The sequence below is a fragment of the Scophthalmus maximus genome, chromosome 3 (assembly GCF_022379125.1).
Source record: "Scophthalmus maximus strain ysfricsl-2021 chromosome 3, ASM2237912v1, whole genome shotgun sequence".
Classification (NCBI taxonomy): Eukaryota; Metazoa; Chordata; class Actinopteri; order Pleuronectiformes; family Scophthalmidae; genus Scophthalmus; species Scophthalmus maximus.
This window is the reverse complement of record NC_061517.1, coordinates 16,923,632-16,945,081: the sequence shown is the minus strand read 5'-3', so window position 1 is coordinate 16,945,081 and position 21,450 is coordinate 16,923,632. Positions and strand designations below refer to the sequence as shown.

At 43.0% G+C, this 21,450-nt stretch overlaps 1 protein-coding gene across 10 annotated transcripts in view; it reads left to right on the top strand.

Annotated features, from left to right (window-relative positions):
* The window catches only part of prkar2aa (protein kinase, cAMP-dependent, regulatory, type II, alpha A), a 42,312-nt gene that overhangs the window by 1,429 nt on the left and 19,433 nt on the right, over positions 1-21,450 (top strand). For 5 of the 10 annotated variants that reach the window (XM_035646325.2, XM_035646321.2, XM_035646324.2 and 2 more), the window contains one exon: positions 2,310-2,594. In XM_035646325.2, coding sequence (XP_035502218.1) covers positions 2,348-2,594 — 247 coding nt within the window. In that variant the 5' untranslated portion in view covers positions 2,310-2,347. Of the gene's footprint in view, positions 1-779; positions 1,518-1,998; positions 2,201-2,309; positions 2,595-21,450 lie in introns of those variants that run through there. The other 5 variants (XM_035646320.2, XM_035646327.2, XM_035646323.2 and 2 more) reach the window with 5 other exon arrangements.

Sequence of the window (21,450 nt, the reverse complement as noted above, 5' to 3'; positions counted from 1 at the left end):
TTTCTTAAGTAAATTCTCCCAGCAGAGGGAGCCAGAGGGTCTGTTCTTTTCCCCCTCGGTGTTTGTTGGATTGAAAGACCTAGGCCAATCAGCAGCGGGTTCAAGGAATTAAATCTGGGCTCCCTGTGGCCATGGCAACGGCTTTACCTCTGTGACAGCTGAGGAATGGAAATGGAAGAGAGGAGATGCTACATGGACTATGGTGGTGCTTGGCATCAGAATCCACCCTTAGTGAGCCTGTTACATTTCAACTAGCTCTTTTCTGCAGGGGGACACTGAGAGTGGACATGGATTCAGACAAAGTTAACAAGGGCAGGAGGATGGAAGGGGAAACAAGGATCATGAGTTATAATGCACTGACACTGAAAGACAGATTTTAGTAATTTAGAGAAAGATGCATTCTGATGCAGACTTGTTGCTAAGACTATGATTATATTCAGTAAAAGCACACTTAATGAAACAACTTTGGAATACAAACGAAACATATATTTTACGCAAGTGATTGCAGCACATGGTGTTTTTTTGAAAAATACATATAAATGAAATGGTGTTATAGCAAAACATAGCCAGACATGTTGGCTGGAATTAGTTCGTTCTTCTTATCTATTTTTTTATTTGATATTTTCAGAGATCTCCATCAAATTGTCTAGGCCACTTCTGTGGGTGTGGTGCTTTTCTGGGTGCACGCCCCGCCTCTACTTGCCTGACTAAATCCAATTGGCTGAGGTATTCTAGGCTTTCTATTCTGATTGGCCGCGCTTTCCGTCAATCAACGTCGAAACGCCTTCTCTCCTCCCTGACCACGCCTCCTCACGCTTTGCCAGTGCCCGCGGTCCATTCGTGCGTGAAGGAATAACTGGAGTGTGTCTTCTGGAGGCAGGAACGGGTTTCCTGATCATATATGCAGGTTCACGCGTTGTGATCAGTCGCCAGACTGCTGGAATAGCCCGGGGGGGAGAAGAAAAAAAAGCGTTTCCGTCGGTACTTCAGGTTGTACTTGCCGGCGTTGTGGCGCAGCGCTGTAAACGACCGAGTTTAGGTTTTTTGGTCACCTGTCGGTAGCTGCTGGATCATCTGCGTCTCGGGGAGAGAGGAGTCGCCAAAAGAAAACAGGCAGTTGCTGAGAAGAACTTAGCAAGGAGTCGGCCAGTTAGCCTGTCAGCTAGCCCGCTCTCCCTACGGCCACAGCAAGTCCCACCCTCGTAAGAGGCTGCAGCGGAGAAGTCGAGTGCTCCCTCCTCCCTCCTCCCTCTCAACTTAGGTTGCATCGCTGTGCAGCTGGTTGACAGGCACGAAAAGAGAGAGAGAGAAAGGAAGTCGTCCACACACGTTAGCTTAGTGGCACTAGCGTAACACATCGTTGGCTCGACGTGGTGCAGGTGTCTTCCGTGGAGGGATACGGACGCTACCCTGGCAAAGAGAGTGGCCGGAAAGAAGCGGCGAGATAAGGGAGAACAAGGAAGAAGACGCCGAGTAGGAGGGGACTGGCTAGTTCAGCCGGGGAGACGCAATCGCACGTAAGTGACACACCGCTAGTGACCACGAGTTAGCTCGCCTGTTCGGCTTACCGGTCCCGCGCAGCTTGTTGCGATTGCATGGCAACCTCTTCATCCGCGGCTAAGCTCCTTGCAAGCCGGTGCGTTCCAGCGCGCGGCCAGCTAACGGTCGAGGCTTCCCCGGGTGGAAGGCGGCACACCAGCTAGCGAGGCAGCTGAGAGTGAGGCTGCACACGTATCGGCAGCTCGCCCGCGGTCGTCATTCGCTAGCTAACGCTGCGTTGAACGGGTCGATGCTAGCCGAGTGCCCGGCTCGTCCGTCTGCGGGTCGACGAGAACCGACGGCCGGCCGGTTGACACGAGTAGTCGCTGATTAGCCCGCTTTGCTAGCTAGCGCCGACCGGCCCCCCCAGCCTGAGTTGACAGCTCAGTTGCTGGCGATGCCTGGCAGCAGTGTTGCAGAAACCCAGGCGATGCCATTGGCTGTCTGTCCACCCCATAGGCACGTGCGAGGTTGACATCTGCTCGGCGCAGCTGTGTGGTTCAACTGCAGACAGGGTGGCTGCTCGGTGACACCACCCCGCTTGTGGATCCAACTGGACGCTCAGGTTGCAGATGTCATGCAACGCTGTCGTCCGTCCGTCCGTCCCCCAGCACACAGAGGTCACTCACAGGCACGCTGTGATGAATGTCTCCGATCATAGGTCAAGTTCACAATCAGGCGGTCCACGAGCCGCTCACAGCCTTGGACCAAAACACCAGAAATGACTTTGGTGCCAAAGCAAACCCTGACACGTTTCTCCCCTTCTGTAGATAGACAGCAAACAACCGCCGAGGAGCCACGCACAGCCATGAGCATTGAGATACCGGTGGGGCTGACGGAACTGCTGCAGGGCTACACTGTGGAGGTGCTGCGACAGAGGCCGTCAGACCTGGTGGACTTTGCAGTACAGTACTTCACCCGCTTGCGAGACACCAGAAGTCAGGATGGGGCCGGCGCCGGTGGCAAGACGGGGAAAGGGGTGATGTTCGACGGGGAGCCCATGCAAACAGAGTCCAACGGGGACGACGACGAAGACGACGATTCCGACTTTGAGCGTAAGTCGCGGTTGCGTTGAGCGTGTCGGTGTGAGGGATGCTGTGCAGAATGAGAGCGAGAATGTGGTCATGGTGCGTTAGTGTGAATGGGTTGGAGAGGGAAATGAAGAATGCGAAGGTGAGTCCTTTAAGCCTCGTCACCGAAATAGCCAGAATATATTTCTTCTCCTCTTCAGAGACAGATTTGCATACACACATCTGCGCTCCGAGAATCCCATTGAGCGGACGGTTCAACAAGGCAGCCCTCATCTGCCATTCATCTAATCTAAGCCTTCTCCGTTCTTTTTCTTTCCTAGCTCGCAGGATATGAAACTGTACTTTTTTGCTATTCATTTGAACACTCAAGTTTCAAGGGCCGTCAAAGGTCTAATTTCTTCAACTATATCTCTGTAATCAAACGTTTGAGGAGCTTTCAAAATACAAAATATTTTTGCAGGGCCACCTCAAGTAAAAAGGATGCCCTCACTAAGCAGACCCCATGAAAGATTTCCACTTTCTACACTTGAATCAAATTGAAAATATGTGGCATGATATTCTACAGGAGCAAGCATTCAAAAATAACGAATTCAACCTGTTGATACACTGTTGCAAGTGAGTAAGAAACAAACTGAATTTCTTTGGTATTGAAGAAAATCTTGTCGTAATCAATCCTCCATTTAATGTGATAAGCTGATACTATGATTTTAACACAATGTGCTCAGAAAGTTAAAGCCATGCTTCCAGGAAATCAACTCAGATTTACAAGAAGAACAATTTCTTTGAGATATTTTCTGTCTGTATTTTCAGACTTACTTTTTCCGACAGTATGTCACTTGGAGCAGATACTTCAGTCCTCTGTGTCTCATTGACTGGCAGAAGATGTAAGATGCTCAGCTCTCCTCCGTTGCTGCTGAGAACAGCATGTCCTATATCACATCGGTTTGCTGTGTGGAGCCTGCGGCTGTTGCCTTGTGAATGGTGGTTCTGTGTTTTCTCAGTGAGTTGTTCCTCTGTGATGATCTGTGGAACAGTCACGGGTGTATGTTTTAAAACTCAGTCGTGTGCAAGTAACATTGTTTGAGCTAGTGACATAATTTCACAATGCTTTTTGGTAATTAAACAATCCAAATGCATCTAAAGTAATGATTAGGGACCCTCCGTGTGTCTCCCGTCAGTATCCTTAGCAGATACTTAAGCACTGATGGAGTGTAACATCTAGTTGCAGGTTGACTGCATAGTCAACAGTTTGTTTACCCAGGACTTGAGTAGTATTTGTTGTTTTAAACTTCAGTTCTAGTTTTACTCTTTATCAATTATGGGTAAACCATATTTATCATGCCCCATATGCAAATATTGGCCAGCATTGACTGAGTCAGGGTAAATGGGGGATTGCAATTTCTGTTTGTATGCTCACAAAAGTTGGATTTGGGTTCTTTCAAACAGCTGTGACCTCAGCTGATGGAGCGCTGTGTGTGTGTGTGTGTGTGTGTGTGTGTGTGTGTGTGTGTGTGTGTGTGTGTGTGTGTGTGTGTGTGTGTGTGTGTGTGTGTGTGTGTGTGTGTGTGTGTGTGTGTGTGTGTGTGTGTGTGTGTGTGTGTGTGTGTGTGTGTGTGTGTGTGTGTGTGTGTGTGTTGAGTACTTGTTCATGTTATTGTTTTTGCTTGTGTACGTACATGCTTGTGAAAGCAAACAGATGTGCTATGACTTGGATTTCACACCGGTTCAAATTCTATCCTGGTTAGAACGTGAAGAAATTCTTCCTTGTACATTCTTATTGGTGATCAGTTGTTGAGCATTTCTATTTCTAATCCAGGGTGGCAATAACCGTCGTGGAGCTGATACTGTTATAGAAACTTCTGCCTGGATGCTGTGGGTCACACACATGACATCCATGACATTCGATTATTCAGCCAGACTTGTGTAGACTGCCCCGAGGCATTTGTTTGTGATGGGAAGAACACAGGCCTGTATAGTGAAAGACATCATGTGCTCTTGCCTGAGTACTGTTGTAGCCTACAGGTATGTAGAGTACTAAAATGCCATCCGTTCAACTGAAGATGCTACAAAAGCAGTTAGTCTTGTGCACAAAATACCGAAATAACTTTTAAACTCGGGATTGTAAAACAGACATGGATATTCTTAGATATTTCCAAAGGTGATTCATACCCTATCTGGTTTCGTTAGTTGCCACTTTTGGTATGCTGACAAGTCGAGAGACATTAAAACGATACACAGTATTTTCAGCATTAGCACCATGATAGAGGCTGTTTCTCAATATGCAACTAAACTAGATGAATGTCAGTTGATGCATTTTTCAAGTTTCTGGAAGCTGAAGATTTTGAGAGGGTGACGGTTTAATAACAGTGTCAATGGTTCGAGTCCGGTTGGTGATAGCTGCCATCACTTTTATTTCTCTTGTGGGGTTTTTCCTGTCACAATGAATATTGAATTATTGCTTTGGTTGTAATACAAAATCACATACTGCTTTAGTGTACTAAATACAGCAGCAGGTGGACTGAGTATTGGCTAATGCTAGTAAATATTCTAAGCTAATGTCAACCAAGACAATTCAACTTCCCAATAATCTACAACAACAATATAGTTGATACAGAAGATGTTGATGAGGTTGTCATTGATGCTTCACTTAATGTGTCGCTGTCCACAGAGGGTTTAACTTCTTCAGCGTCGGCTGCAGGCATGCTATTGTTAGCTCCGGCTATTGCTACACATGTCAGCTTTCAGATGTGTTTTGTTTTTGACCAGGTGTTTCCTCTTGTTAGATGTGTTGCCCGTCCTCTGCGTCAACTTTTTGAAAATTGTAAGCTCATTTCTGACTGTTTTCGGCTCACCATCGCCCTGACTCACAGAGAGTCAAACAAGCTGCAGGGGAGATGACGTAGTCACGTTAATCGAGATCGCTCTCTGTCACTCTCTCACCCAGATGTGCTCTCGGGTATCATAATCTGCCATGGTTTGATTAAATGTGAATCAGCCAACCTTATTCTCATATTGTGTCATTATTATGGTGGTTTGGACAATAGTTCAATATTTACAGCAAAGCTTACTAAAACACATGACTACTTTTGACATGCGGTGACGGTACTGAACCCATAAGTTAAGAAATATTGCCATATGGACATTTGTATTTAGCTGGAGTTTGATAGAACAGGAGAGATGTTTTTATTGGACCCATCATGAACATTTTGTGCTTGTTGTATACAAATATTCTTGACATTTTTGTTTTCTTTTATTAGTCTATTTAGAGTTATGATTCACTACTGTGGTCTTTGTATAAATGTGCCAGCTAAAAGTCTAACATGTAAATTAACTAGAGGGCTGGTTATGTATTCCCAAAATATGACATCCTATTTTACAGGTATTGTTTCCCTGACTCCTGCAGCTTAGATCCACAGCAGGATCACCACACAGGCCTAAGCTGCTTAACAAAAGCACAAATTGTTTTGAATACAAACTGTTGTACCTCCATCATATCATATCATTGAGTTACCCTTTCTGTGTTGAGGCCAAGCTTCTGTAAAGAAATGTGACAGATAAAAAAGATATTTAGAAGATATGTAGTTGGACTAAAAGAGTGTTAAATATCAGGATCACCTGCTGTTTTTAAATAGATTTACCAACCAATTTTTCAAATGTGTGGACTCACATTGTTCAGTGATAGATGAAGGAAAGTACAAGCTTTACACTCACAAAAATTTTGCAATTCATATTCCTAAATATGTGCACGTTTCCTTTTCTTCTGAGCTCTGGTCTGTGTAGTGTCAGTCTGAGGGAAACAGGAGAGGATGAATAGATGCCTCTGTGACTGAAATGAGTGGGGGGTTTTATTAAAAGATGGATTGAGGGACAGATGAGTCCCAGGGATGATCATAGAAATAAATTAAGTGTGTTTTTATAAGAAAGACAGCGGGGATGAAGTAGAGGATATATGAAAAAGTGATTGAAGAAAGAGAATGGCTGAGGGGGAAAAAAACCTAGCCCATGCTAACTCTCAACAGAGCATAACAACACTCTGTACAGCAGGTTGAAGGCAGAGTCACCTGAACACTCAGCCAACTGTAGGCTTTGCTTTTATTCATCCTGGATTGTGCAGTTTTTACCACAGATGACGGTAATTTTCTGCCAACTCTATTCTTTGGAAATTGACTCCCAAGCAGTTCAATTTGTTTTGTTGATTATTGTCAAAGCGCTTATTTCGGAAGACTCTAAGCATCAACAGAAGATAGTTAAGCCCCCTTGCACCACTAAGTGCAAATTTTCCCAAATGGTCGGTGATCATTGTGGACTAAAGTTCTTCTGTTGATGTTAAACATTTGAATAATGTATGACTTAAGGCCCACAGCTTGGTGAATTCAAGCAAGACCTGATAAACAGACACCTTTTTAACAGGGTGTCTGCAAGGAGAAGTTTAAAAGTAGTGACAATGTTAAAAATATAAAACAAATTTGTTTCGAGTAATTTGATTAATTTAATAATTATGTTACCTACAAAACCCTCTGTATTTGGGTTTATGTAAAGGACTACAATATACAGAAAACATCTGGCTGTGTAACTTTACACCTAATTACTTATTTTACCAAATCAGCAGGAGTGACATTGATAACAAATACAATACAGAGTTTACTCTTGTTGATTTGATGTATACTTGTGTCCACCTTTATCCCGGTGACAGTGTCATGCAGCTGCAGACACACTCTGAAGTGTATTAAGTTCCTGCGTCCACGTGGTTGCAATGGTTGACGTGGTGACAGATTTATCATCGACCTATGTTTGTGAGGGAATGCTCTGCCCAAAATTTGAGTCTGTGCAGACTGTGTGAACACGTCTGTATACGAAGACCATAATGTGTCTGTGTTGAGTTGAGCAGATGATATGCTCCTTGCATGCGTGGTTGTTGTGGAAGCCAGGGGTTAATGTAGCTGCTCGGGGTGTGATCACACACGCACAACACGCTGAAATTCTGCCTCTCTGACCTCTTTCTGTCTCCTCCTCCTCATTGTTGTTTTCCCTTATTTGGTTTCCGTCACCCTGTCTTCCTCTCTGTCCTGCCCCGTACCCCCCACTGCTCTGTCTAGCAGATTCTTCTCTCACTTCTCTGATATAGTAGTGATTACAGTTAGGCTCTGTGTTTAGTAGACCGAGTAATCATGGCTGTCATCAAGTCCAGAGAAAGGGCAGACGGAGCTTGTTCGTTTCCTCTCATCAGTACAATTTTCTTTATTGTCATTTTAGAATATTCTATTCTAATTCACATATTTAAGTTTTAGTTTTGCTTTGGGACATTCTCCTTGCAGGCGTGTGTGATATATGAACGTACACCAAGGAGCCCTTATAGGTGCTGGTATTTAGTATAATGAGCAGAGCTGACATGTCCGTATTCATTATCGTGTGTGTGCGTGTCCGTGTGTGTGTGTCCGGTCTTTCTATGGTTGTGAGAACCAATTTTGTTTTTGAGGACATTTCGACATTGTAAGGACATTTTCAAAGGTCTATTTGTGGGCTAAGATTTGGTTTTAAGGTTAGGGTTATAATTTGTGTTCGGGTTAGGCATTAAGTTACTATGCATAAGGTAAGGGTACGGGGTTAGGGAAGGCATTAGTGTTGTGCAACAGGTGACCAGATTAGCGGGCTGCAGTGTGTGTCCAGTGTGCTTTTAGCTTGCAGGCAAATCTAATGCAGCCTAGCATCCTAACAGGGACCTGCTGGCCCGGCTGACCGACAGCGCTAAGTGGAAAAGCCCTCAGATGTCTCATACCACTCAGTCTTCTCTGTCTTTCTTCCTGCCCGTATTTATACCAACCACCAATAGACAAGTCAAACAAAAACATCATGCTGCTCATTTTGGCTCTCCCCTCAGCTGGCCATCTTACCTATATAGTTGTTAGTTTGCTCTCTCTTTATGTTTTTGTGTACCTATGTTCCTTATACCCCCGCCTCCCTCTGTTTACCAAGCCCCTAGGACTATATGTCTGTTTTTCTTTCCATGCCGATCATCCTCCCTTTTTAACCGTCATGTTTTTCTTTTGTCTTTACATCATTCCTTTGAGAGTCTGATGGTTTGTCTACCTCCCTGCCCACTAACATCCTCCTTTCGCCTGCATGTCTTTTTTAGTCTCTTTTCCTGTGGCGTTATCTCTCTACCTTTCTGTGTTTCTCTCTGTTTCTCCACCTGCCTGTTTGTCTTTTACAATTCCCACCAGCATAATTCTAAGCATGTCTGTCTGAGCTCAGGATAATTTGTCTTCATATCCTTCTCTGTGTCTATACCAGGTTATTAAAATAAAGACCACATTAGAGAACATTATCATTAATGACAAGAGACAAGTGTATTGTGCAGCTTAGGTACCAGGGTTTGAGGTAATGTATTAGACATACTCTGGACTCTCAGCACAGAGTGGATAGACTCTCACCGGGTCTCCTGTTAAAATCATTTTATGATTCACAACTGTAAGATAGCTGAGACAGTGGGAAAGTGGACTCAGATTTTTGGACCCCACTCTATATCCTTCCCTAACCACAAACACAAATAATCATTTATTGATCCCACATGTATTTCACCATGTGTATTTCTTTGAATCACGATGCAGTTCATGGGTCATGTGCTTTGACTTTGCATCCAGCTCTAAAGGGAGCGTTGCAAACACAAGCATTGCATCCGGTCTTAATGGGTAAAACCATTTGCAAATATGGAATTTAGAGTCTGTGTCATCTCTAAGTCCTCTGTATCTGATCTCCCATGAATGGTGACGTGTCTGTGCATCCACCAGGACATTTTTTGTGGTTGACAAAAGGGCAAAAACACAGCGTATTTGTTTGTTTGTTTGTCATTAGGATCCTATTAAACTGCCAGAGTGGCAAGCTGGTTTTCCTTTGCGAGAACATCGAGACAATATTTGATGAAACCAGAATACCTACAAAAGTCTGAGCCTATGAAAGAACACATTGAAATAGGCAGCAAAACAACAACAAGAAGGACCAGCCCCATCGAGAGAAAGAAAAAAGACAGAACAGACTGTGGTACAATCGGGTCTGCTCGCATTTACTGATAGACATCGTTTGAACTTTGATGCTTCCTCATTCTCTTTCCTCAAGCCATCTTTAGTGGCACTGCAGAGAAACAAGGAAATGGAGGGGGTTGGCAGGCATTTAGCAGTGGCTCTACATCTTGTCTGGAGTTCACATGCCCCCTCGCTCTAGTACACTCTCTCTCTTAAGTTCATAATACTGCCTGAGTCTGACCACTGCCCTGCCAGCCCATTTAAAGACTTCAGTGACACAACACCTACAGAACCAGATCAAGTAAATTGACAAACAGTAAAATAATATTTATGTTGTTAGTCTTACACTTCCTCTATCTCTTACTGGTGTTAATGTTGGCTGAAACCGGGACAAGGTATAATCCACGTGTCTCATTCATGGAGACTATATCTCCATGAATGAAAATGTTAGAAAATGTTAATTATTTAAGGACACCCCTGAAAAAAAATGCTTGCAATGCTACTTTCTACAACTTTGATGTTTGTGTTTAAACATTAGCTAGCAAAGAGTTTTTGCATCGAAGCCTTGGACAAGTGGTTGATGTTTAAAAAGAAACACTCAATGGCCATGTACCCAAACTGCCCCCCCCCCCCCCCCTCTCTCTGTTTCTCTGTACAGAGAGAGGGAGAAGGAGATGAGAGAGTGAAAAAAACAGAAGGGGCATTTACGGTTTGGGGGAAGAGGAAGTTAGGGTGCTTGAAAGGTCATGTGGGAATCAGTCCATTTAATGTGGCTGTAGTGCTGTAAAAAAGACTTGGGATCAGTCCTTTCAGAGAGGCACATTTCTCTTTACACTACCCCATTCGACAAAGGAAATATTTTGTAATACAAGTTATTTGCGTTGCGTTTTCTGCAATAGTCCAGTGGTATTGTGCATATTGGCTAACTCGCACTGATTGGAGCCATTGCTAATGTTATCAGTAACACTTGTGCTTTTCCTACTCGAACATGTCCACATTTCTACTGTGACAGGCCTTTAATAGCCAAGTAAGGAAATATTCAGAATTATACCCTGAGCATGACTCTCCTTTGGAGGTTTCACAGCATTTTGTCACACACCCGGCGGTCTAACTGATTTACAAAGAATGCCCAAGACTTTCCCTTGTGAGAACACACCAGTCTATATATCTTCCCTTGTTTTTTCATTTACAAGCACTCTTTGCCACTAATTTATTCTTAACAAACAGACTTCCTGTGTGACCATCTTCCAAGTGGCTTGCCTTTCCTTGAGCGTCATCTCCAAACTGATTCTCCGAGTGTATGACCACATCTTTCACCTGTCTGTCAGTCTGCCGTCTTATATAATCCATCACTCTTTTATCCTCTATCAATCCCCCTGTATCCCTCGCTCTTCATGTATCGGTCTCATGTACAGGCCCAATCTCATTAGATGAGATGGCTTAGAGGGACAAGGGGTTATTAGGGTGGTTTAGCAGAACCATCTTTGGCACAATAAGAAAGGGAGAATTAACAAGGGAGCGAAGTGTAGAGAAAGAAGGAAACAGGAACGAAGAGAATGAATGAGGGAGAAACTAGTGGGTTAGGACCAACAATAAATACCAGCTACATGCACTTTGGCAGACAGGGTGTAGATATCATTTAGAGGTATTCTGAAAAGTATGTGTGTCTGGGAATCTTGTAATCATTCATTACCTGCCCTGATATCCACCTGTTTACGTCATTGAGTGGTAGACAGACACGTAAGAGACAGAACTCATGTGCAAAGGTTGGTGGGGAGTTTGTCAAAATGTGACTGTGAATGAGAATTGGGAGAATTTAAAGTGCGCAGTGAGAATTATTCAGCCAAGCCAGTCGCTCCGGCCAGCTGAGGTTATCCAGGTGATCTCAAATATCAGCACAGCAAAATATGACCATTGATTTTAAAGAGGCACCAGACAACCGTTGTGGCCCAAGTGGTTCCAGGCAGTGTTTGTTCACTGTCTTAAAGACGCTGGTAAGGACGCAGGTACTTTTCCTCAGAGCTGCTAAGGAAGACTGAATTACAGCTTTTCAGAATAAGAGTCACGATGGTGAGATTGGTCGGTGTCAATGGCCCGCTTTTGGTGCGGTATATGTTGAAAAACTCTTTAAATGAAGATGTTCAAGTTAGTCAGCTAAGCTTACATCTGTGCAGATGATCATTATCACAGCAGGCAACTCATTTTTTTTTTAAATATGGATTTGATTAAACAAAGATACAAAAGTGTTAGCTAAAGTCGATATTATGGGGTACTTGGGGACGATTCATTTGTTGCTCCATTTGACCTCAGCGGTTCAGTGTCAGCTCAGACCAGGGTGATAAACGTTGATATTGACCTATGACTGTGTGCAGTGATCAACAGCAAGTCTGTGTTTTTAGAAAGACATGATGGTTGGTTTCCTGCCAAATTGGCTGTTAGAGCAGACAGCTGAACAGACAAAAGACCAGCGTGTTGCTGGTGGTTGTATCACACCCTGCCTCAGACATCACTCTGACTCATGGACTGAACAGTAGAGCTCACATGTGAAAATGGTTTACAAGTCATAAATTCTGCACCAAGTTCTTTGTTGCTTTTGTATAAGATGGGTGATAATTTCGATACACTGCATTTGTACACATGATTTAGGTGACATGGAAAATCATTGAACCCTATATCCTGCTTCCCATTCACACACAAACATGACTGAAAACGCAATGTCCCTGTTGGAGGCTGCACTTTTTCCTCATTTAACTGTATTAGGTGGACAGTGCTTGTGTTCCACACGGCAGAGAAAACTCTAGTTTGTCGGTTTAACATGGCGCCCTGCACTGTCACATCCATGGTCACCATAGAAACCATAAGCCTTGAAAATGCTCTCAGCCAATCAGTGCTGGAAGTGACAGTGATAGGCAGTGGCCTTGCCTAATCATGACTGAGATAAAGAAAGTCTGGAGGTCACTAGCAGTTCACAGCCCCTTTCATTTCACTGTCTCTGTATTGCAGTTCTGATAACGTGTGTTTGTGTAACCCTCTTATTTCTTTATCGTTTTAAAGGGCAGCTGCACTCTGTACTGTCTCTCAGAGAGGAATAAAGTTGTGCGGACATGAGAGAGGGGGGAAAAAGTTGTATTTAATGACCATCTTTCCTCTACCAGCCTGTGATTCTTACCTCACCGATCAAATGTTATTATTTTGTCCCTTTCTTTATCTCATTTAAAGTCCGCATCCAACTGTACATTCTTCATTTACATGGCACAGCAAGCAGCACCCGAAGGCTACCAGTCAATGACCTAAGTCTAAACATATGCTTGAGAATGTGGAGGTTTGTAGTTTGTTTTATGACTGTAAATGGTCACGTAATTGAAGATTGGCCTTGTTTACGTTCCACCCCGGTGGTTTGATGTGAGCTTGTTGCACTGTCATACCCGCAGGCCGGCCACTAATGTTTTTCTACTGTTGAACGTTTTGCCACCACTCAGGTCTTCTTGAGGCCACATATTCTGCTGTAGTCATGTGTTGTGGGAAGCCAAAATGAATGAACTGAGCATCATCCCACGGATATGAAGACATTTTGCTGTACTTGTCATGTGGCGGGCTGATGCCTTAGACCCAGATGTTGCCTGAGTAGTTGTAATTATTCCTGTCTTTCAGTTTGCTTCTGCTGCAGACAGGATTTGCCACATATAATACTATAATACCGGTCCTTGTAATGTCTCCAGGGACTCATCTTTTAAACTGTGTGTTAGGACCCCCCCCCCAAAAAAGAATAATCACTAGCCCACCTCTTCCAGGTATATTTTAATGAAACAAGCTCCTGGGGCTGGCCATGAAAAATAATGTGATTCTGACCATGTAAATGTTTAAAAAAAAACAAACCCCTGCAGCGGCTGTGTTCATAAACCCGGTGCTTGATAAGGTCAGAAAACGATTCCTGTCATCCACATTCCGCAGTGTCACATTCTACAGGTGACGGGCAACAGCCCTCAGGTTCTGCCGGATTACAATCATACAGACTATCGCTGATAACATGGTGGAAACTGAGCGAAGACGGTAATGCCATCGAGGGTGGCTGCTACACATACTTGCATTATAAAACTAGACAGTAGTGGGGTGTTTTCACATGTTTCACAACTTTAGCGTCATATTCAGAATATAAGCTGGTTTGTACATAACCTCCCATCAGTGGCACAAGTTCACATTGCACTGTGCACCAGCTGTGACGATATCATCACAACCTTTGGTGGCCTGCTCGTTCTCTTTCAAGATCTTTTAAAAAAATAAATAAGGAGCTGCTAACTGCTCCCACTGAAAAAAGAAGTCTGGGAAAAACAACACTTAAACAAACTAGTGAGTTGTTTAGGTTGGTCTCACAAATGTTATAATTGTTACCTCTTCATATTGTTTTGTATCGGTAAACAGAAAATCATGGATTATGACGTAGTCCTATTCATTATGTTCAGCAGTTAAGAACACTTAGCTGTTTGTTCGCTGGAACAGGAACCTCGACAATCTTTTCTCCTGCACAGGCAGTAATCATGAGCTGCAGTCTAATGAACTGTGATCTAACTTGTCTCACACTCGGAGCAGCGTGTCCTCTGTAGGAAAGTGGAAGTGTGAGGTCAGGAATTAGTGCGTTGAGTAATCGCTTGTAAATTATGTTGACACTGACAACGGTCCAGTCCTTGGTTCCATTCATCGTTGCTTGCCTACATGCCTTTTTTGATTTGAATGATATGTTGCGTCCCGTAATGGAAAAAAAAAAATCACCCTCCACGTTCACTTATGTTTTTTTCACTGCAATGACTGTAGGCCTGTGAGACTTAATGGGGAAAGCATAATACTGACACTGCTGAGTCGGAATTTTCACGGACACTAAATAATCACTTTCCAATGCTGCACTAATATACTTTGGAAGAATCTCCGCAAAATGGAATGTACACTGTATTGATGTGGTGTGAGCAACGGAAAGTGGTATTTCTGTTTGAATAGTGTGATTAGGTCTATTACTCTTGTAAACATGTAAACATCTTAATCAGATTGGGATTCACAAAGTCAAGCATCATTTATTTAGCAAAGCTGAGCTACTAGTCCGTGATTAGAGTGACTCATGGTATGTAGACTGTGATTTTTTTTTCTACTGTGTGTGTGTGTCTGTTTTTATTACTTAATGTGTAAGGGCCATGTCATAAACCAGACTAATCAATAATTAAAATAACCGTTGGTTGTTCTCCCTCTGTTTGTGACATTTTGAAGCATTTATAGTGATAAACCGGTTAAGTGGCACCAGCCAACCTGGTGACACTGGGAAAGGGTTAACACCAATGCAGCTATAAGCAGGACAGGGCTACTTCCTTTTAAGGGCCGAAGTCTTGTGGATAGAGTTGGAGAGAGGGGGGGGTGGTGAGATAGTGGGAAAGGGAGTGAGACAGATTTTTGGTCAAGCGAGATGGAGAGAAAGGGGGAGAGAACAAGGGAAATGGGGAGGGAAATGGACAGAGTTAGATAATGGTTAAGGTAAAGAGAGTGGCAAGGGAGTTGCATGGTGGGAAACGGGGACCCAAACAGAAAGGGGGCAGAGCGTGAGAATAATAATGGAGAGAGGAAGCTTGATGACATGGAAGAGGGGAGGTATAGAGGGAGGGAGGGAGAGAGAGAGAGAGAGAGACCATCTTCCTTGGAAGGATAGAGAGAAAGAACGAGGCCGGCTCAACCAGAGAACAGATATACACAGTTGTTACAGCAAAAGAGAAGGCAAACACTAAACATTACAGAAAACAAAGAGGGAAAGATGAGACAGACTAATAGAAAAATGTGCTTTTGTGTCTGATGGGCAGCATGATGGAGGAGAGGAAAAGGGTAAATGAAAATATGACCAATAAAGTGGGGAATTAGAGAGACAAGCAGCTATTTGAGTGATCTAATGGACCCCTGCTATTAATCAGTCACAGAGGAAACATGAAGTGTGTTTGTTTGTGGGTGTGCCTTCATGCATTTTGGTTATTAAGGTTTATGTAAAGTACAGACATTATTTTCAGTATCTGTGTGTATATACATTTGTATTTACAATATATATTTCCCTTATCTAGTGTTGGAGATCATTGCTCTATTGTAACTCGCATGTATGTTCTCCTCGTGACCATAATCCATGTATCACGCGTACGTTTCCCTCGGATCTCTGCCAATGTTAATTAATCTGAAAGCACAAGGCAGGGAGTGTAGGGTATAACCTTGTAAAATGTAAATCACTTCTGCCACTTGACACTACAAGCTCATCCTATTAGCCGTCTACAGAAACTTCACATGTGTGTCATGGTGTGAGATTGTATTGTAGTACATTACCTTTATTCATAGGTGTAAAAAAAAACAGTTAGATAATAATTTGTAGTTGCCAAGTATCTGGCTTCTGGCTGATTTATGGAGCCATCATCATATTCTGCTACACTGTTATGTCTCAGGGACTTGCAGTCTGCTAAATTCTGCCCAAAGGCACATTTGAAAGGTCATACTCATTCACCAAAATCCTGTCTTGTTCAGTCCACCACTACCTTTACCCAGTCAGTACTACCCCTGACATTGCTCCTGCTTTTCACTGGGATTCCTCCCTAATTTGTCTGGTTTCGGGTTTTTGTTCTCCTATACTTTTGTCTAAATCTTCCAAGCAGCCCTAATACAAGGATTTGGGGTCTTTGATTGAGGTATTTGTCACTATACATACACTACAGCTCTTAAGTTCATACTTATGTTGTCCCTGAGCTAACAAAAACACTGGCGGTAAACCTTGGATCATTTTAAGAATGCTACATTTCCGTTATAAAATAGCTGTTTTTAACATCGGGTAACTGTGACATCGTTTTTAAATGTCTCAATTTTTGCCCATCCATACTACAACGCAGCCCCTGGATTTGGGCTGAGCAGGGTTTCTAAACTTCTCAGTTTTAGGCACTTGAAAACTCTGGAGTTGTGTGGATGTCAGGCATAAATGTAGCAGCTGTGATGTGTTTTAAAACCAAAAGGTAGTAATGTGGATTGGTAATGTGGGCTGTTAGAAAGACAGTCAGCTCTACAACATGAAGTTACTCAGAAGACCAACTACTCCGCACAACCAGTCTTTCAGGCAGCTCTGCTGAACTTTGTGACCGTTTTAAGCCCGACTCAAAAATAGTTGCCGTCATTGTCATCATCGTTTTAGTATTTGAACTGGTGAAAATAAAGTCAGAAGCTCGCTCTTCTACTGCCAACCGCAGTTACGTGTCGTTTTTCTTGACGGTCCGCTCCAGTGATACGTCATCTATTTCCCAGCTGACTCTCATATGATTCAAACAGCTGCTGGCTTGCAATAGCCATTTCTAACTATACACATTATCTCCCCGTGATCATGATAAATGAGCATCCCACTGTAAAAACACACAATCAAATTGATGTTGTCCAAAATTCAGTTGGAATATTCAGCATTTTGAGCGTATCCTCAGTTGTCTGGGTAAGGCCCCAATTTGCCGTGGGCAGTAATTGACATGTTGTTTGACACTCATCATTTGTGGCTGGTATGACGCACGGCACCCAGTAGACATGATACGTCAGCTGCCTTGCACTTCATATTTTGCATGGGACGACTCACCATGTTTATTATCCACTGTCTGCTTCCTCTCAACTGTGATATTTAATGCAGTACTCATTTTGTCCACTAGCTACACCTGAATTCATTTATACAAATGGTTGAATGAGCACTCTCATTTAAAGAAAGCAGTCATATGATCTGGTATTCAGTTTGTTTATCCCTCCTCTGGTTTTTACATCTCTGTACTGCGAGTTTCCAGTCATCATGCGAAATTGTGCAATTGTGTGCACATTTGTATTACTTCTGTGGTGCTGACTTTTCTTGTTTTTGATAAGATTTCCATATCAGACTGTAGTGTGACCGGCAGAGCCTTGACTTGTAGCGCTGCTTGGATCAGCACTTCAGTACACATTGACTGCTGATTTATAGAGGCAGACTACATGCATCTTCTCTGGGGAGAGGGACACAGAGAAAATCGATTTATGGTGGTTTCCTCTGTGTCGGTCTCTTGGAGAGAAGAGACAACAGCAGAAACTCAAAGAATGAGGAGAGGTACTTGGAAAGACGAGCAATACATTGATAACAGATTATGATGGTAATACAGAGTTGGCAAGAAGGTGAAGCACTGATAAGGTTGCTGGAATTGCTGATTCTTGGAGCATGATTTCACAATTAAGTGTGCAACAACTGCAAATTTCAACAATCACTTGTATGCTTTTCAAAAGGGGAAATTATTTGTTAGATTCTTTTCATTTATCTTCTCATTCAGATATTGTTTGATATAGTAGCGAGGAAGTTGCCTGTCTCCTGTGTCAACAAGCTGCCTGTGTGTATTGTGGATTTTCTATGTAGACGTGGGTGTGCAGGAGGAGACTGGAGCCGAGGATGGGCTTTATTGTGTCTGCATTTGAACTTGAATTGTTTTGCCTCTTCCATCCGTGATGTGTGCGAGGTTGCTCATGTGTCTTGTACTGTGTGTGTGCGTTTGCTCTACTAGCCTTACTGTGCCATCTGAGTGCACAACCGAACCATCACGTTTGTGTGTGAGTGCATGCCAGCAGAGGCTGCGGGCTTTGGAGGAGAGGCAACACGTGAGGGAAGCTCCCTGCTCCACATCTGACCCTTTGGTTATCAATCGTGCCTCGAGAGGAGGAGAAGCGAGAGAGGAAGACGCACACACGAGAGGCTGAGGGGAAAGCAGGAAGGGAGACAGAGAGACAGTGTGGGAGGATAGAAGAGGAACAGATGGTGGGAGAGAGAAATATGGGGGGGGATATGGAGAGAGACTGTAGATTCCACCGAAGCGTTATAGGGAAAACCCAGGAATGTACTGCCCTGCCGAACAGAATAGTTTTAAGCCGTTCATAATGTCGAACTTGGCTGTGAATTTCTGACATTTCTGGAACGAGAAAGCATTTTTCAGGAGACAATCGCGATGCATCTTTGAGTTGAGAAATTTCCACACCTCTAATCATTATTTTAATTCGATGAATCATTCAGTCTTTAGAATGTTAAAAATGACATGCAACAAAACCTGTAAAAAGAGAACAAAGGAATACCTGTAAATTGCTCCTTTTATCTTATCAGCATCAGAAAAAACATCCAAAGTTTTTCATTAATGATACATCTGTGTTCATTTTTGTGTGTTCTTTTCCTGATAAACGACTTAAAATGAAGATTAATAATGAAAAAAAAATTCTATTGAATAGAGAGTTGGTTTTGATTAATAATGTTATTATTTGACACTAAGCCTACCAAGGGGGTTCATTTTTATAATATTTCCTATGGAACATTAACACTTGCTACTGTGACAAACTTAAATAAGACGACTGTAATAGATAGAAAACTAAGATCTGGTGTTTGCAGATTGTGCTTAATTTTCTTTACAAACTGTACAAAAAGTTCTTGGTACATAAAAGTTGTCACTGTGCCCTCTAATGTGTCTGACAACCAGGGAGAGATGAGGGAACAATAAATGACACGAGAAAATTCAGATCTGTCCCCCGTCGCTCAAATGGACACAAATTGACCATTTAGGTGCGAAAAGTTTCTCCATTCTTCACAGGCCTATGCTCATGATATTTACTGTCTTAAATGAATTATTCTCACAAGGGCATTTGCACGTTTGTATTTAGATTCAAAAACTGTGTAGAACAACTTAATCTTCTACATTTAATGCCAAAAAATCAATAGTCGGACACCATTCAAGGTTTTCAGCTACCGCAAGTAGCACACGCGTCTCCAAACATGATCCAGACCCTGTCACTATTTTTACTCTGCCAAATTCATTCTGTCAAAGAGATCAAAGTCTCCAAATGGTGGTTGACTTGCTGCCAAAGTAGCTAATGTAATGGACAGATTTATCCTTTTAAAAGCCCAAATTTCCCCTGCATTTGACTGTTTCTATTTTAGTAAAGAGAAGCGAGAGGGAAACTTGGAGGCGTGAGCAGCAACAGGTGGACAGTCAAATAACAGACGTGTCTATATTGCTGTTTTCCCTTCAAATCTCCCACTTGAAAGCCAGAAATTCATATTTCAGTTGAGGTTAGGGTTCATTTAATTCTTAGTGATGGTGCCTGGATCTGTCTTTCTGTCACAGGCTTTTGCTTCATTTGTTCTCTTGGCAGTCGAACCCCCCTGTAGACATTTTGTCAAACCAAAGACAGCAGAATGTAAAATATTGAAATTTCAAATTTCTGAGGCACTGTGGCCACATTCATGCATCGGTCCCCCCTCAAACAAACAACCTGATTTATTGATGGACTGAGCAGACAGAAAGTCACACACTGAGAATGGCTGTAAGAGAAATCAATGAAAAACACCTTATTCACTTAGCAAACACCCCCCCCCCCTCTCTCTCTCTCACTCTCTCACACACACCAACCCCCACTGCCTCCGTGATTATCTCTCTTCATTTTTCTCTGAATCACCAGTTATCACATGTTACAGTCATCCCTTTTCTCCTCTTATCCAGAGTCTGACTGTTTATCTGCTTCTTTCCTTACATATACACACATCACATCTCTCGCCACTTTGCTTTCTGTTTATATCTCTGTCCCTTTGTTTTCAACAGGAATATACAGTAGTGTACTACTCATCACTCCAATTATATTGATATTTGCTTCCTGTCTTTCCCCCCTCACTGTTTCTGTCCATTTATTTTTTTCCCCTGTCGTAATACATCTCACTCTGTCATCCCTTCTGCTCTGTCTTTTTGCTTCTCCCCCTCTGCCCCCCAACCCCTCTTAAATTTCTCTTCCCTCCATCTCTATCTTCTGTCCATCTGTTAATGCCGTTATGGCAGTGAGTGGGTGTATCGGGGTGGATGGAGAGAGATGGAGACTGGGGGAGGAAGGGGGAGGGGAAAAGGAGGGATGATCTGCCGCCACTTGTTACAAGCTGGATAGAGGGGGGGGGTGTTTGGTGGCTGAGAAGAGGGTGGGTGTGGGGGGGTGTTGTTATGGCGATGAGATCTTCTTTGTGTTAGGTTGCCAAGGCAACTTCAGGCGTTCACTTGATACAGCCACCATCACCACCACCCCCAACACCCCCCTAGACACATGACTGTAGGGAGAGCACTTCACACATTGCACACTCAGACTTATGCACCCACACATGGAAACACACACAAGCACATGCACATTTTCAGTATATCCACCTGCTCTTAACAGACAAAACTGCTTTTTACATTTTGCATTTTTATGTTGGTTAGATGACTAGAGCTGAACCCGTGTTAATCAGGCTAGTTTATTTCAGCTTTAGGTTGAAAATGCCTCCAAAAATAAGTCGTACAATGAAAACTTGAATTAATTCTCTTTTATTCCGTTCTGTGATGAGTGTCTGAGTGTGAGTGTGTGTTGGTCTTTGTGCCTCTTTGCTTGGCTACCCACGGTGATCTGACCTGCTCATGAGTTTGACTTCGATCAAAGCAAATCATTTGAAGCAGTTTGGAATGTGTCCTCTCAGTTGGTGGCTATGTTGCAGATTAGAGTTTTAGAGAGGAGAGGAGACTGGCGAAGGAAACATGAAAAGGTGCAATTAGGGGAGGGTAAAAAGGGAAGTTCTCATTATTGTCCAGGTGATGTTTATACATTTCCTGTCTGAGAGGACAGGAAACTAGAAGGAAGAGGGAGACATAGGGAATGACAAGTAACAAAGGTCCCTGTCCTGATGCATATTTGTTACATTTTGTGGTTGGCGCCTTAACTAAATAAATGCGTAAAAAGAAAAGTCCGGAAAAGGATATACCTTTTGTTAAAGAGCTAGAAGTTGAATTTGTTCATGGGAAAGAAAACAGTGTTTAATA